The 17,478-nt window shown below is 44.9% G+C and overlaps 2 protein-coding genes across 19 annotated transcripts in view; both read left to right on the top strand.

Annotated features, from left to right (window-relative positions):
* LOC147154030 (uncharacterized) overlaps positions 1-2,299 on the top strand; it is a 36,892-nt gene extending 34,593 nt beyond the window's left edge. The window contains exon 19 of the mRNA XM_086039774.1: positions 1,095-2,299. Coding sequence (XP_085895900.1) covers positions 1,095-1,304 — 210 coding nt within the window. The 3' untranslated portion in view covers positions 1,305-2,299. The remainder of the gene's footprint in view (positions 1-1,094) is intronic.
* Positions 2,300-3,025: 726 nt separating this feature from the next.
* unc80 (unc-80 homolog (C. elegans)) overlaps positions 3,026-17,478 on the top strand; it is a 44,287-nt gene continuing 29,834 nt past the window's right edge. For 13 of the 18 annotated variants that reach the window (XM_086039637.1, XM_086039595.1, XM_086039586.1 and 10 more), the window contains exons 1-17: positions 3,026-3,296; positions 3,540-3,588; positions 3,906-4,062; positions 4,805-5,142; positions 5,436-5,559; positions 5,637-5,701; positions 6,238-6,383; positions 9,358-9,631; positions 10,803-10,937; positions 11,026-11,242; positions 11,751-11,891; positions 12,384-12,652; positions 12,860-13,180; positions 14,120-14,251; positions 14,685-14,832; positions 16,292-16,342; positions 16,759-16,907. In XM_086039637.1, coding sequence (XP_085895763.1) covers positions 3,205-3,296; positions 3,540-3,588; positions 3,906-4,062; positions 4,805-5,142; positions 5,436-5,559; positions 5,637-5,701; positions 6,238-6,383; positions 9,358-9,631; positions 10,803-10,937; positions 11,026-11,242; positions 11,751-11,891; positions 12,384-12,652; positions 12,860-13,180; positions 14,120-14,251; positions 14,685-14,832; positions 16,292-16,342; positions 16,759-16,907 — 2,808 coding nt within the window. In that variant the 5' untranslated portion in view covers positions 3,026-3,204. The remainder of the gene's footprint in view (positions 3,297-3,539; positions 3,589-3,905; positions 4,063-4,804; positions 5,143-5,435; positions 5,560-5,636; positions 5,702-6,237; positions 6,384-9,357; positions 9,632-10,802; positions 10,938-11,025; positions 11,243-11,750; positions 11,892-12,383; positions 12,653-12,859; positions 13,181-14,119; positions 14,252-14,684; positions 14,833-16,291; positions 16,343-16,758; positions 16,908-17,478) is intronic. The other 5 variants (XM_086039664.1, XM_086039644.1, XM_086039683.1 and 2 more) reach the window with 1 other exon arrangement.

Genomic DNA, 17,478 nt, shown 5'->3' with positions numbered 1-17,478 from the left:
ATTTTGTTTTTTCCCAAATTTTTACACATCACTAAAGGGGGAAGTCAACCCAAAAATGTTCTTGACAAGAATATGTTCTATGCAAGTCCACTAGTCAAAACACAACATTCTGATTAATATTGGGTTTGTGGAATATGAGTTAAGCAGTAAAATCCACCTGGCCATTTTTCCACTTGGTATCGACGTTAAATAAGATCACAACTTCTCAGAGCTCAGGTAACGACCAATCACGGCGAAATTGGTTTCTGAAGCTGAGCCATGATTGGTTGTTACCCAAGCCCTGAGAAACTGTGATATCATTTTCAGTCGACAGACGTGGCAAAATGGCCACCTCCTCAGATGGCTACAATGGGTGGATTTTGCTGCTTAACTCATATTCAACAAATGCAATATTAATCAGAATGCCGTGTTTTGACTAGTGGAGACTCATTGAACATATTATTGTCAAGAACATTTGTGGGTTGACTTCCACTTTAACCAATTTAAAGTGTTCAAAAATAGCGTGCGAACAAATCTGTTAACTCTCTTGGACATTTCACCTGTCTATCGATGAAGTGTCGTATGACTACAAAGTAGTTAGGTTAAAATTGAGTTGGCATATTTTGTTAAAAATCAATCGTGTAGTAATTTTAATCCATTTTAATCGGTGAGGGTGCTCCACCCATTTGTGATTTTGTTCTTCAAATCAAATTGAATTTGTGGTTGAACATGTTTTTTTTGGGGGGGGGGGGCATAATGGTGCGTATCTGGATATGATAGCAATGTAAGGTACTGTATAATACCACCTTGAGCAATGAGTGTTGGTTTCTCAAACCTCCTTTCTGAAAAGTAGTGTTTTTGGAGAACCAAGGGTTCCACCCAACACTGACAACGTACTCCCTCTGTGGTTACTGTCACTGTGATGGATACTTATTGGAAAATGCAGTCGGAAAGACAGAGATAATAGAAAAAAAACCCCACATAATATACCATGAATGGAACCCTACTCCAGTGTAAATGTTAGCAGTCATGAGGAATTCGGTGCTGCTCTTGTTCTCTTCCTGTGTGTGTGTTTTTTTTTTTTTTTCTCTCAACACTTGCAATTTCGTCGTCAGATCGAGAGCCACAAGCTGAGCTTCCGTGAGTCCGCCAAAGCTCGAGTGGACCACGGTGCAGAAATTGTTGTTACCCACTCCCCCGGGCCGGAGGTGGGAGGCACCTCGCCTCACTTGTCCTCCGCCGGCAGCATCAACCTCCTGGAGTCGCCGCAGCTCTCCACGCTGGCCCAAGATGTCACGGCCGCGCTGGCCAAGCAGGGCTTATGAGCCGCCCGCTTCGGCTTCGTCATCCCTTCTCCCCAACGGTTTCATTCAGTCAAAAGCATCCAGTGTGTTCCCGCGGCCCCCTCCGGACCCCCCCACCTCCACGGTTCTACTTTCCAGAGGAATTTTAAAAAGCGAATCCTCCAATTATTGTTCATCCACTCACTACACAAGTTACTGTTTTTCTCCTTCATTGGACTTTTGTGTACTTGTGCGGAAGAGGGCGTGTCTGCTAGAAGATTGTATAGTGATTTTTTTTTTTTTTAAGCATTGCCGCATTGCTCTTGCATGGGGACCACTCTTAAAGTAAATTCAATTTGCAGCAACTTAGAAAACGGTTTGAAACTGTGACAGAAGAACTACAATCTTCTAATTTGAGAATCTGATGAGCATGTCTGTTTAAAGAAATGTGGCATTGAAAGAAAAAAAGATGGTTTGTAGTGGTTTTATGATGTGTTGGAAAACGTGTGTTTTATGTGTTTTTACATTTCACTGTAGTTTTGTACGGTGGCTCTATGGCTGCAGTCCTCAAATAGTTATTGTATTTCCTGCAAATGGATTATTATTTTTTCTGCTTTTAAATGAGCATAGTCGTTGAGTATTCATAAAAGTCTTTGTGGAACAGTGAGTTCAAAGGTCCCTCACACCCTGGGGGCCCTTTACCTCTCTTCCGAGACAAAGGGAAAATGAAAGCGTGCGCTGCTTGTGTATACAAACATTCCATTTACGAGAGTGTGTATATGATTGAAGCAGTCCGTTTTAGAGAAATGAAGAGTGCATGGAAGGCTTGACGTGCGGCTGTAATGAGTTCGGAACTGTTCTAGTGTGTTCTCCGCTCACGGTTGTGAATGTCCCACCCTGATGTCTGTTGCCCCCCTCCAGTGTTTATCTCTCCACCTGTGTAAGTGTATTTAAAATATCATGTCGTTTGCAATGTTGTCATGGGTAAACGCTCACGTGGAAAACAATGGAAAGGGAAATAAAGAACAATGAAAGTACTTCACGCTTACCATGTTTTATCGGATGTGCCTACAATGTTTGTTCCACGTGCGTTTTACATGTACACCTGAACAACACAAGACGTCACATGGTTAATATCAGCTCTCTTTGTGATGCAGTAATGCAACCAAATGTTTCCAAAAAAAAGAAAGAAAAAGAAAAAACTCATTTTGATGCATCTCATGTTAGCTCATTCTATTGTGCATGTGGTCGTAATGTAGTAGATGCTTAGTGTTTTGTGGATGGTGTAAAAGTTGATAAAAAAAAAAAAAAGATGTGTCAGAGTATGACTGGGTGTAAGAATACTGCATTCATGTGAAAATAGTAGAAAACTCACAGGTATCAAAATTCACCCCTCGGTATGAGGGCTGGCCACAGAGTGACAAGTGGTGGTCTTTGGCCACCCCTTGTATCTCCGCTCCTGAATTTTCATTGCCTGACCGGGAGGTCAACAGCCCTAAATCCGTGACCCTAGAATCCGAGAGCCTAGAATCATGATTGACACAATTCAAACTTGGAAATTCAAATTCAAACTCCGATGGCATAGATGCAGTATACAGCGTCTTCCCCAAACACACACACAGACACACACACACTACCCTTCAGTGACCTTTTTCGCTTCCGCTGTTGATGGGCGGTTCTGAAATCTCTTCGTCTCCTCCTACCCCGCCCCCCCTCCTCCAGAATCGCTCGCACTCCCGCCCTCCCTCCCTCCCTCCCTCCGCACGGTGACGGACACTTGCAGCCATTTTACGCAGCACGAATCCAATCATGTCGTGAGAGAAGCTCGGCGCTCACCTGAGCCCGCATCCGTCGCCGCCAACCGGTGGTCGCACGCTCGCACGCACGCAGGCAGGCAGGCAGGCGGCAGGACAAGCAGGAAAGGCGGCGAAGACTGGCCAACATGGTGAAGAGGAAAAGCTTGGATGACAACGAGCCGGAGTGCGGGAAAGGAATCCCGTTCCCCATCCAGACCTTCCTGTGGCGGCAGACCAGGTTAGTCCCGACTCATAACAGGTGTTTGTCGTCGTTCTCGATCAAATGGTCAAATTGGAGCAGGTTAGTAGAAGGTTTTGAATGAAGGTGAGAACATGTTTTCAAGTCAGAACGATGCCGGTGATGTCACAGCTGGAAATGAACAGCGACATTGGCGAATGAAAATGGACTGCCTCGACATACAGATGTTTTTGTCCATACATTTGAACTCTGTCATCGTTTGTCTTCCTCGTCTCTTTTCAGTGCATTTTTGCGGCCCAAGCTGGGGAAACAATATGAAGCATCTTGCGTGGTAAGTCATTTTAATATTGCCATATGACCGATAAGTAGATAATCTGTTTTAGCTTTAATTCACTTGCAAATCAAGTGCACTCTTCATTTTGCATTTAGCAAATTAGTTTTGCCCGCTTGCTTGCTCCTATTACCCGGGAGCCAGAACTCATATCCATAATAATGCCTGGCCAGATCCCCTGGGATCGACACAGAGCTGCCACTGTCTCTCCCGTGGGCCTATTGCCTCACTTGAGACCATGGCAGACTAAGTCAAAGAAAGAGGCCTTGGTTGGTGTCTTATGTGTCTCATCTGCGTCCCTCTGGCTGCCTCTCCAGTCCTTTGAGCGAGTCCTGGTGGAGAATAAGCTCCACGGCTTGTCACCGGCCCTGTCCGAGGCCATCCAGAGCATCTCCCGCTGGGAGCTGGTCCAGGCCGCCTTGCCGCACGTTCTCCACTGTACTTCCATATTACTGTCCAATAGGAACAAACTGGGTGAGAATACTCTTCTGTTCGTCTGACTACCTGAAATAAATGCAACAACAACAACAAAAATGGATACATCTGTTTGTACGAAGCCCCCGTGCGCTGGGGCGAATAGTGAAAAGACACGATGTATTTGTACTGTATTTTCACAGTGCAGCCATTCAATCCCAGGAATTTATTTATATATATTTTTTCAAACGTTTGGGTAAAAGAGGGTCTGAAAATGCCTGGCAGTGAATGAGTTAATAGATACATATTACTTAACTGTACTTTAACAAATGTACTGTCCTGGATTTTTCAAACATTTAAGGCACTGTTAGATTATGCACACTATGAACATTTTTGTTCAGCGATTCTTTTGCTTACCACTAAAGCGAGGCCGCGTACCACTCTTTGAGAACCACTGGATCATACCACAAACTATGACACCAAAACACTTACTGTAACTCTCATTTCACACTCATCTTACATTACCCTTAAAAATAAATGCTCACAGTACAACACAGGCTAAACCTAGCTCCTCCCCGACATCAAATATTTTTGTATATCATTCAAAATGAGATATGCTCTTGACATCAATTACTACTTTCTTGTTAACCAGGTCTTGTGACATCTTCCAAAAGTATGTAATGTCAGTGGACATTTAATGCTTTGTAGATTCAAGTGATACATTTGCTCCCAACATCGTGCCATGTCTGCTTTCTCTGTAAAAGTGTGGTAACGTCATCTGTTGGCTATTGGCCTCTGGTAGGTCATCAGGACAAACTGGGCGTGGCCGAGACCAAGCTGCTCCACACGCTGCACTGGATGCTGTTGGATGCGGCCCAGGAGTGCAACCACGAGCCCAGCCTGGGTCACGCTTGGTCTGCCGGCAGCGGCGGCGCCTTCCTGCAGCCCGTCGGAAACCAGGGCTCGTCTCCGGGCGCCCCCGGCTCCTGCTCCAGCTCCGCCTTCGGGGGCTCGGGCCCGCAGCACGGCAGCTCCCAGCTGGAGGAGGATGAGCACGCTCGCACCAAGTTGTTCCACAAGAGCATGGCCACCGTGGAGCTCTTTGTGTTCCTCTTCGCGCCACTCATTCACCGGATCAAGGTCATCTCGCACACTAACGTACATTCTTCCCTACTCGCCTCATCTGCACCACCAGAGACAAGTGAAACAGAACATTGGCGAGTCTGGTAACAGACAGATATACGTAGATGCTGAATTATTAATTAGATGAAAGATATGCAACATTTTTAAATAGTACTATGTTGACAGTACAGTACACCGTTGAGGGAATGTGATACTAAAGGTATCACTAATACACTGAACGTATATACAGTATTTCTACAAATTACGAAATAATACACTAGAGATGCTAAGTCCGCAACTTTTTTGTACAGGAGTCCGACTTGACCTTCCGCCTGGTCAGTGGTCTAATTATTTGGCAGCCAATGTGGGAGCACCGCCAGCCCGATATCCCCGCCTTCACTGCCCTCATCAAACCGGTTCGAAACATCGTAACGGGTGAATAGAAACCACCTTTCAGATCTCGAGATTATTATTTTTTTTCCTGTTAAAGTTAACTTTCTTTGCTTCACCAGCAAAGCGGAACTCTCCAGTCATCAACCAGTGCAGCCCCTGTGGGTCTGCAAACCCTGGTCCCATGGTGAGTTTTGGCAACGCAAATCTTGAATCCGAATGCGCACATTGGCCTCGTGTTAAAATAGCACACCGGTCATATCCAAGGAATTTTGTAGAAGTGATCATTTGAAAACGTAAACAATTGCCGACATTCTGTTATGCTGTATATTGACCTTTATCCGTTTCCTACCTTGTTTCATCGTTGCCGATAATTGTGTGACATCATTAACCTGATCAGTGTCCTTACACAGATGCATATCGTGAATTACTAGTCAGAGCATCTCCTAATTACAGGTCATTTAAGCAAATCCATTATTTTATAAATGTGCATCTACAGTATCACAGTGGGTAACCTTTGTGTATTACCATTCAGCTCATGCAAAATTCTAGGGAAATGATATTTGGGCTGTATCGCCCAGCCATCGTGGTTATGCTGACAATCATTAGCTCCCTCCAACACTAACGTGGTCGCCCGGGGGCGAAGCAGGAACCTTCCGGGCCTTTAATCATCCACAAGTGCTTGTCTCTCCATCAATCTCAGCCTTCCGGTGCCTTCCACAGGGCTTTCAGGTGGTTTGTGAGGCAGGCCTTTCCGATTCTTCCTCCTCCCCAGCCGCAGGAGAGCACAGCTGTCGCCGCGGTAACTCTGTGGAAAAAGGCGGACCCTCCCAGCAACCCCCACCGGTCAAAGGACCGTCCAAGAAAAAGTGAGTGCCGTTTGAACCTCGCACAGTACACGCATTTTGATTCAAGGTCACGTAGATGTACTGTACTGAAAGCGGAAGTCAACCCAACCATTTTTTTTTTAAAGATTATTGTTCTATGCAGGCGCGCTAGATGAAACACAGCATTCTGATTAATCTTATGTTTGTGGAATATGAGTCAAGGAACAACATTCGCCCATTTTTAGCCATCTCTGGGGGCGGCCGATTTGTCACTTCTGTTGACTGAAGATGACATCACACTTCCTCAGGGCTCAGATAACGACCAATCATAGCTCATCTTCAGAAAACAGGTGAGCCGTGATTGGTCGTTTCGTGTTTTGCCGTGTTTCAACTAGTGGGCCTGCGTAGAACATATTCTTGAAAACAAATATGTTTGGGTGGGCTTCCCCTTGAAGTTAACAATCAGACATGCAATTTTTCAATCGTAAAACTAAATGGTAATAGTAAAATAATAATACTCTCACAATTTACCGCTCTGGCAAAAAATAAGACCACTGCAAAATGATCAGTCGATGCCAACAAATGCCATGACAACAAATCTTCATTAGGATGCAAAGTATGTAAATGTCATTTTCTGTGAATGTCTCTGATTGCAACACAAGCAAGTATTGGCCTCCTATTGCATTGTTGAGTTCTTCTTTTTCTTTAAATTGTTTCATCTTGCAGTAGTCCCTCAGTCTCAGCAATGATATTACCCGCCATCAATGGTGCTTTTTTTCCCCCTCCCATGCTTCCTTGTGTTATTAATCCATCCAATAAAACCCAACTGCATGTCCCTCATTACTTCCGTGGCCGGATGCTGTCACGATGAACGATTCCTCCGGGAGCCGGTGCCATCATCTCGCTGGTGGCTGAGCATTTAGCCCAGCGGAAATGTCTGCAAAGCACACAGCTCAGCCCACTGGGAGACACGGAGAGCCGCGTAACATTGTCGCTGCGAGCCACGCTGTCTCCTCGTGTCGCATGGTCTCGGCTTGAGGGAGTATGTGCCCACATAACCGGGGTAATTATGCTGAAGTAACGTGCTTGGCCGGGTTGCCTGCCTGGCTTGGTTCGGACTGCCCGCGGCAAGTCTGGCAATATGCAGGCTCCCTTGCCAGACTTTGGGGTCAGTCTGTGTGCCTTTGGCGCAGATAGGCCGTTTTTGCTTGGCATCTGATGGCAACTGACTTTTGACATTGTGTTTATTTAACAGCACGCGCAAAGGAATAGCAAAACAACCCGTGTGAGGTAGCCACTGTGATTTGTGACGCCATTTCGTAGCAGATCACTTCCTTGAATGTGGGTTGTTGTGACATTTGCTCACAGCTGATTGGTTGTCATTCCAAATTTAGCCACCCAAACACTTCTTGAATGACCCTGAATATATGGCCACACATTAAAAACAGTTGGGTTAAAGATAACATATTTTGGGGTAAAAAATGGACTGATTCACTAATTGGGTCAGTTTGACCCACCTTCTTGCCTTGTTTTGTACAAAAGAGCCCAATTTTTGGGGGTTGTTTTCTGCAATAAGAACTCAGAAAGTTGGGTCAAATTGACCCAAGTAGTGGATAGGTCCATTTCTGACCCAAAATTGTGTTATTTTTAACCCAACTGTTTTTTGAGTGCACGCCCACTAAACACGAAAGACGTCAACTTGTGATGAGGGACAAAAGAAAAAAATCTTATGTGCTGGGTTTTGTGGACACACCTCCGTGGTGTTGCCATTCAGCTCCTGTGATTAATGCAGCTTAGTCATCCCGCAGCGCCACACATCTCTCACACGGAGTGGCTGCTGATGCTGAGGCAGTTTCCATGGCGACCACAGGCTGCCGTGCTGCTTTTACTTGCACCCAATCAGGGGCTGTGAGTGTGGCCCACGGGGTGGGTGTTGACAACCAGTATCCGTGGCAACCCAGCAGCGGGCGAGACGGTGAAACATGAAGCAGCCTCCTTCTGCCGTGCGCTCCCATGTAGAAATCGAGCATTTCTCTCCGCTCCGTTCATTGCAGCCCAAAAGATGAAATGTCGGCCACCATCGTTCGCCCTCGCTCTCATGGTATCAAAATGTTTCTTCTCACGCCTTGCAGCTAACCAACTGCTGACCTTCATCTCGGCTTCTTAATAATGAACTCACGTAGGCTGAACTGATGATGCTGGAGGGGGGCTGGCTCTTATTTACCACCCTCCTCTGTTTTACAGTTTTTCTATGAAGCAGTTTAGTGGGCTGCTTCGATGGGCTAAAATAAATACCTACCATCGCGTAACAGGGTATCGCGTCAAAGCTCCACATGATGTACGTTGTATGGCATTTCTGTTCAATTGTACACTTCGTCTTCGTCTTTATTCTGTTGTCGCCGATACCGCTCCAGAAGTATTGGAACAGTGAGGCCGATTCTTTCACACATTTTGGGTTGATGAGTTTATGGGAACAAGAGTTTTATTCCCAGGTATGTGCATCTGCATATATCCTGAATATGTTCTATGCAGGCCCGCTATTTGAAATACACTGTCGAGTGAAAATGACATCACACACACTCAGGGCTCAGATAACGACAGATCACGGCTCACCTGTTTTCTGAAGCTGAGCGACCCTAACCCTGAGCAACTTCAATGTCAGTTTCAGTCGACAGAATTGTCAAAATGGCCGCCCCCTGAGCTAGCTAAAAATGAGTGGATTTCTCATATTCCACAAACGCAATATTGATCAGAATGCCGTGTTTAGACTACTAAAAAATATGTTTGGGTTGACTTCCCCTTTAAATTGGTGAACAAATTTCCGAGTCCATTTTTCCGCTTGCGTGTGTTACGTCAATGAAGATGAGTGAGCCCATCCCAGATGAAGTTATGCAAAGTAAACCCAATGTTGTAAATTGACACATTTCAGACAAACGGACGCAGCTCGCTTGCACCCACAAAGGCTCCAAGTGGCCCACTAACCTGCAGTGCTCATTTCTGATGTCTTTATCTCCAGGACGTCAGCCCCTGCCGGTGTGCCGGCATCCCTGTCTCAGCGTGCTCGCTACGCCACCTACTTTGACGTCGCGGTGCTGCGCTGCCTTCTGCAGCCCCACTGGACAGAGGAGGGGGTGCACTGGGCATTGATGTACTACCTCCAACGGCTGAGGCAGATTCTGGAGGAGAGGCCCGAACGTGTCCCCGAACCACTGGTCGCCCCGCTGCCGCGCCCGCGGAGCAGCTCCATGGTGGCTGCCACCCCCTCGCTGGTCAATACCCATAAAACGCAGGTAACAAACTCAAGGACAGATTTCACACAACCACTATTTATATGTGTACAGCAGCTTTCACAGAGGGGAGTCATAAAGTTCTTTACAAAGTCAAAATAAATTACGCAAACACAAATGTTACACATCCAGTAGGTATGGATATACATACAGACAACAAGAGAGAGAGAAAAAAAAACACTGGACCTTTATTAGTATTTTACCATTTTCTGCAACCAAATGTTGTAAATGGCAATATTTGTATTTTGAAGCTATTTTTTTGTTGTCAGTAGTTTATGGAATAAAACCAAAATGTTAATTTTACTCTGAACTAAACATTCCTTTAAAAACTAAAACTGGAGAAAGTAATAATTTTGCACCACCATGTACATATTTTTTTTCAAGAATATGTTCTATGCAAGCCCACTAGTTGAAACAAGGCATTCAGATAAATATTGCGTTTGTGGAATAAGAGTTAATCCACCCATTTTTAGCCATCTCTGGGGGCGGCCATTTTGTCACTTGTGTCGACTGAAAATGACATCGCAACTGCTCAGGGCTCGGACAACGACCAATCACGGCTGACCTGTTTTCTGAAACTGAGCCGTCATTGGTCGCTACCTGAGCCCTGAGCAGTTGTGATGTCATTTTCAGTCAACACAAGTGACAAAATGGCCGCCCCCTGAGGTGGCTAAAAACGGGTGAATTTTGCTGCTTAACTCATATTCCATAAACGCGATATTAATCAGAATGCCGTGTTTCAACTAGTGGGCCTGCTGGGAACATATTCTTGAAAAAAATGTGTTTGGGTTGATTTCCACTTTAAGTGTATCAAGTGTGGACCTTCAACTTGAGTTAAATTCCACCGTTTTGACACAACTCGCTGCATGCCTCTGCCACCTTTTAGTTAATAATCTTGTGTGAGGGAAAGTAAGTCAAAGGCAGTCAGCAGACCCCGGTGATTAAACGGGACAATAAAATGAGACCAGTTGCTGCACCAAGTATGGACGCACCTGACCAGTGAGGCCTGCAAGTGACTTCTAAATATTGTACTGAATCACAGGAAGCCATGGCAACAGAACAGGCGTGCTGTGCCTGAACCAACTGGATCCAGACAAAAGCATTGCCTGTCTCTACTCCATGAAGGCAGTCAAATGAAGTTTTGAAACGTTGTCGTGTGTTTTCACCTTGGCAGGACATGAGTCTTAAATGCAATGAGGAGGGCAAATCTCTGAGCACTGAGACGTTCACAAAGGTTTCTCTAACAAATCTTCGTCGCCAAGCTGTACCTGACCTTTCATCTGACCTCGGCATGAACATCTTTAAGAAGGTCAGAGCAGCACATCCGGATCTTCACTTTCAATCAATACCAGTACAGAAGCAACCGTGGTTCTTACTGCTAAGACCATCTTTGTCAGTTTAAGAACCGGCGTGAGGACCGGGAGAGGAAGGGCTCCATCCCCTTCCATCACACAGGGAAGAAGCGCCAGCGTCGCATGGGCGTCCCTTTCCTGCTCCATGAGGATCACCTGGATGTTTCGCCCACCCGCAGCACGTTCTCCTTCGGGAGCTTCTCTGGCCTGGGCGATGATCGGCGTACTCTGGACCGTGGGGGCTGGCAAGCCACCATCATGGGTTTGCGCACGGCTCTTAATGTTGACAATCGAAGAGAACCAAGAATCCAAAATCCTCAACCTTGGCATCGCACTCTAAAAAATAAATAAATAAATAAATAAATTACCACATTTTCACCACCTGCCAATTGAACATTCATATTTGGATAAACCATTTTTTTTACAATAACGGATACTATCACACATTACAAACACACTTGGTGGCCATTTATACAATTTATCCAGGACTGAGACCTCCTAACATGACCCCATCCCGTACTTGTCCAAGTGCCCTAAAATGTGTGAATAGATGTTCAATATAAAGAGAATAAAAAACGATACAGTAGAAGCCCCCTTTTTGTATCGTACTCAGGAATACTTGTTAGCTCTCTAATATGATAAATCACCTACAGGATTGATTTAGATTGTTCTGTCCACAAAATCACTGACCGCCTTCACTCGCCTTCTGACAAGGATTTACTGCAGTGTTCTTTTGTCATGAATACAGAAATATCCTCTCTGCGTCGCAGGTAAATTCACGCGTCGGGGCAGCACAGACACGGCCGCCGATGCCGACAGCCTGAGTACCAAGCACTCGCATTCCCACCACTCGCTGCTCAGAGACATGCCAGACCACTCAAACAGCCACAGCGAGAACACCGTCAAAGAGGGTAAAAGGCTCGTGTGGCGTCCACTCAGCATTGGAAAGCAGAGATTTTTTTCTGTGATTACATTTGTATGAATTGACTGAACGCGTTAGAGCTTTTTTACTGCTTTACTTTTTTTCTGGGTTCGTTGTGAAGGGAAGTTGTTGTTTTAATTACACTAGTTTGAATGCCAAATACAATTTACTGAGGAATTGTTTATCTTGTCTACTAACACCAAGCAGCACTTTCCAACTAGCGATGCTAGAGTAACAACATTCTAACTAGTGATGGTCGATGAAACATATTGGATTGCTGCCTTTGACCCAAAGAGCTCTTTCAGCCCAACTTCTTACAATTGAGCTACTGCCTTGTTTGCTGGCCATCTATGTTTTTTGTTTCGGTTCCAATAGACAAAGTATCTTCTGTTATCGATATCTGTTGTATTAGAATGTTGTGGCTTCATCGATGAACAAACTGTGTTTTGAGAGTGATGGGCTCATCTTCTTGTGCCTTCAGTTCGATCGCAGATCTCCACCATCACCATGGCCGCGTTCAACACGACTGTGGCCTCCTTTAATGTGGGTTATGCCGACTTCTTCACTGAGCACATGAAAAGGCTCTGCAACCCTGTGGTGGTCCCGGAGATGCCCGTGGAGCCACTGGCCTGTGCCAACCTTCCTCGCAGCCTGACGGACTCTTGCATCAACTACTCCTGCCAGGAGGAGGGCGACAACATTGAGGGCACCAATTACTTTGTGCTGAAAAACGGAATGTTAGACCTCACAGTGAGTGACAGAAGTGTGCCAAATTTATGGGAAGTGTTTGATTTGCAAATGAATGGCAATGCATCCGTATCGGAATTCATGGGATGGACCTCGATAGCTGCAAAATTGCTTAATTTCAATTAATAAAAACTTTCAACACATGTCTATGTATATGTATGTCTATAAAAGGCGCCCTTATGACCGTTTCCCCCTTCTCTTTTGTGTCAGGCTGTGCTGCGTGCCCTCTACGCTGTTCTCAGCCACGACATCAGCTCCAGGATCTGCGATGTGGCGCTCAACATCATCGAGTGTCTGCTGCAGCTGGGCGTGGTGCCTGGCATGGGCAAAAAGCTGTCCAAGCCTGACAACAAGGAGAATGAGGAGATGCGAGCCAAGGACACAGTTGGCCACAGCCTAGGAGGAGGAGGAGGAGGAGGCGGCGGCGGCGGAGATGGGGGCAGTGGGGGCGGAGGCGGAGGGGGTAGCGGCGGAGGAAGTGGGCAGGGGAGCAAGGATGACGTGAAGAATAACAAGGACAATGACAAAAAGGTTAGTTGGACACCAGTCCCGGTTACAACTTGTCCTGTTTCGTTTTCTTGGTTCGACTTTTTATTTTGAACATGCAGTACATAAAAACTAAGAAATGAAAATTCTACAATATAAGTAACCCACACTGACACACCGTGTACTGCCGGTACGAAAAGTCGGATTACCTGAGATACTTACATGCATGCTTATGTACAAAGATTTTTTTTCAATGAGTCAAATGTCTATTTATTGAGGTTGGTCAGGCCACATGCGATAAGACTGTAATATTCTAAACAGAATGTCATTTTCATTCAAAACCAACTGCAAATAAAGAAAATAGGTCTGTTTTTTTACTTTTCCTAATACATATCTCACAAATGTCTTGCCAGTGCACTCATCCACAGCGAGGGAAATGCTGTCCGCATTTTTCATTCCATCACAACAGCCACTTAGATACAGTAGATCACCAGCCAGGACTTCAGTTTGTCTGATTGCTGGAATCTGAGAGGGGGATTTGCTTAACTTTAATTTCCTCTTCTCGTTTCCCCTTCAACATTGTCCATCTCTTCAATGATGCGTTCTTTAGTTGTTTCACGAGCTGAGAATATCTCAAATCCAAGTGAGCACTCGGTTGCTTTTTGTTGTTGTCAGATGTGACAGAAATCCGGCTTGCAGCTTGATATGACGATTTCCATGCATTGACAGTATTCTTCTTGCTCTCACCTCTGAATTTTGTGGAAAAATTCCTTCGCTCATAATGTACAGTTAACATTAAGCTCAATGTATATAAATGACCTCTAATGACCGAACACCTAATATTGAGGCACTTACTTTCTAATGCACGCTCACATTGTGAGTCAGGTCAATTTGTGGAGGAACTCAAATGTGTTCCATTTGTTCGAATGCATTTTTATACGTTCTTTGACACTGGTTCATACATGCTGCTTCACAATGAAACAGGAAGAGAGTTCTTGCCTCAGCGCTCATCGGCTGGCCCTTTCCATGCTCATCAAGATAGTAAAGTCTCTTGGTTGCGCTTACGGATGCGGCGAGGGACACCGCGGCCTTTCGGGAGATCGCTTGAGGATGCAGGTCAGAATCGCCTTCTTCGTGCTTACTTTTTCTACAATCCTGCCAAAGGTATACCCAGAGCTGGGCATTTTACTAAAAATTGAGCGTCCGTTATTCGCCAGCGTTATTCTGCAGCATGGGTACCCTTCTGCGGTCCGTCCTTCGCCTCTTTTTCGGGGGGGGGGGAATAGTACCCGCCTCTAGGCCGGTCTTCCATCAGTCATTCCGACTGCAAACTTCAATTTAAAAAAAAAAAAAAAAATTGCCGTCTTTCGTTTATCGCCTACAAAAAAGGGCGTCCATTCCGTCATAGGCGGGTAGACGGACCGGTCCGTTTTTTTTTTTGTTTTTTTTTACCCAATGGCCTTTGTGTTGTGATGGTGCTCCATCACACCTTGTCATGTTCTTGCATGTTTTTGTCCTGATGTAAATGTTTTATACTCTCTCCTGTCAGGCCCAAAGCTGCCTGACCAACCTTTACAAGCTGGATAAGCTGCAGTTTCGCCAGACGATGCGCGACTACGTCAACAAAGACTCCCTGAATAACATTGTGGACTTCCTTCACGCTCTGTTGGGCTTCTGCATGGAGCCTATCACCGACAGTGAGTATGTGCATTTGTGAGGGGCAGCCACAAACAAACGCAGCATCTTGTGTGAGGGCTGCAGGAGGACCACTTCCTTTCAGTTTGTCAGTATTTTGATTTATTTCGTTAGTTTTAAGTAGTTTATTGATTTGTTCCCCCCAAAAAATAAATTAAATGTTACTTGAAGTCAAGGTGAGTTGTAAAACATTAAAAACAGGTCATTAGATATCTAGTCGACTAAGTGATTCTCTTAGTTTGGCATGCATGCGCCCTCTGGTGGCATGCGAAAGAATCACTGCCTACAAAATATTTATTGAGCACAATTTTCATCTAACTTTTATGTGTAATACATTGTAATTGAATCATTATTTCAATGTATTTTTTTCTATATTCAAGCTCACTGTTAAAGTTCAAACAGTGCGCATAATGTTTCAGTGACCTGCAAGTAGCCAAAAACGAATCTTTTTGGTACTTGTAGAGCAAAGTATTTTGTTAGGTGGTACTTGTACAGTAGTAAAAAAAATAAAAATAATAGAGAACCACTGTAAATAAGACCATCAGAATTGTTTTACCAGGATATTTATTTATTTATTTATTTTACACTATTACTGCAAATGACGCTCTGGATTATATAGATCTACATCAAGATGCAACTGTTACAGTGATTTACAAGTAGCCACAATGGAATCTTTTTGTTACTTTGAGAGAGAAGAATTCTTTTTGATCGTTAAAAAAAAAAAAAAATAGACAACCACTGTAAATACCACCAACCAAATGGTTTTACAAGGATATGCATTTATTTATTTATTTATTTATTTATTTATTTATTATTTACCACACACTATCACTGCAAATTATGCTGTGGATTATATAGAGCTCCATCAAGACGCAAGTGTCGTATTTATGAAGAATCTCAAATGTTTGGTTGACAAAAGTGAACTGCTTTCCCTTTCAGTGCTGTCGCTGTTTCTCTCTGTGTTGGTCTCCCTCCCAACGCTGCTTGTCCCTGTCAATCGCAGTCATCCCGCTTCTCACCGCCCTCCCTCACCGGCTCCTCCTCCACAACATGCCGCATCCTTCCTTCAGTCCTTTCGTCCTTGCTCCCGCCCTTCCTTGCTCATCCATTTTCGTACACTTGCCAATCCAAAGCTTTTGCCCATTACATCTCTGTTCAGTCTGCGGCATTACCGCTGAGCACTGAGCCATGCTCTAACATGCCAATTCAGTTTTGCATTGACATTGTTTTTGTCTCTGCTTTATGGCACAAATTGAAGACAAATATTGGCAAGTGACCGAACTGATGAGTGTTTTGATGATGAAAGTTTTTTTGTTAAAATCGGTGTATGTGCGTATGTTACTTTTGCTGATGTGTTTCTTGGTTTGACCTCTCTGAGGAGGACCTTTCCTGACACCACGTACATGTCTGTGCTGGCCTGATGTCAATCACAACCTGTGCCCCGCCTCTTTTCTCTTGCAGAGTACGGCAGTGCAGGTGAGAGGTCCAGGAGGGCGAAAAAACGAAACATCGGTAGATACACATGATGTACAATCAATAGAACATTGACATTAGAGATGTGATAAACCCACCTGAGCAGAACCTTCCTTAGGCCCTGCTTCCATTGCTGCCCCTCTCGCTCTGTCCTAAAGTGACAAATCTCGCCTGCAACTCCCAAATTGATGAATTTGTATTCTTTCGGCCAAGAGAATGATTAGCTCAATGCGGTTCAAGAGCAGGCCTTAGTCACTTGCATGTATTCCTTTTTCCTTACCCAGAATCCCTTTCAGTTTGCTTCTCCCCCCATATGCTGTACGGACCCGTTTTCTTTGCCCCTTTTACCCCAACTTGTCGCACGGGATAACTGCTTCCCTGTCATGTTCTGCTCCAATAAACCACCCTCGTGTGATCCGTGGCCTTTGCCCCCTCCCTGTCTTTTTTTTTTCCAGACAAGGCGGGCTTCGGGAACAATTTCACCACGGGAGACAACAAGTCCCTGGCGCAGAACATGGAGGCGGTGGTGGTGGGTTGCATGTTCAAGTCGCTGATCACCCGCTGCGCCTCCACAACACATGAGCTTCACAGCCCCGAGAACCTGGTGGGTGCTTGCAATTGTGCGTCTGCCATGATTTTTACACCTCTTTGCATCAAAGCAGAATTCACTGCTTATAAAATGACAGACTGGATCGTGCCACTCTACATGATTAAGGTATGAAGACATGATTGACCAGGCTGTTCCATAGAAGATTTTTTTTCACTAAAACCTGGTAGCACACATTGAAAAAAACATACAGTGCACCTAGAAGGTATACAGAGCGCTTCACTTTTTCAGCCTAATTCCAAAACTGATGAAATGTACTTTCCCTTCAAAACTTGAAGTCGAAAGTCGTGGATGTCAAACTCAAGGCCCGGGGGGCCAGATCACATCATTTCATGTGGCCCACGAAAGCAATCAGAATCACAATTTAAAAAATCATTTTAAGATATTGTAAGCGATACCTTTTGTGTTATCCAGCCCCTTTTCACAGTGGCTGGAACAATTATTTCAGCCTCAGAGGTGAACCGTACCTTCAACGTGACCTGCGACAAAAATGAGTTTGCTGCTGTATATATAGGATAAGCGGTGTGGAAGATGACACATGACGCATAACTCAAAGTCTTTCTTGACA

This window comes from Filicampus tigris, chromosome 1 (assembly GCF_054856515.1).
Source record: "Filicampus tigris isolate MCC_2025a chromosome 1, RoL_Ftig_1.0, whole genome shotgun sequence".
Taxonomy (NCBI): domain Eukaryota; kingdom Metazoa; phylum Chordata; class Actinopteri; order Syngnathiformes; family Syngnathidae; genus Filicampus; species Filicampus tigris.
The sequence above is the reverse complement of the archived record's forward strand: the minus strand, read 5'-3'. Positions and strand labels throughout refer to the sequence as shown.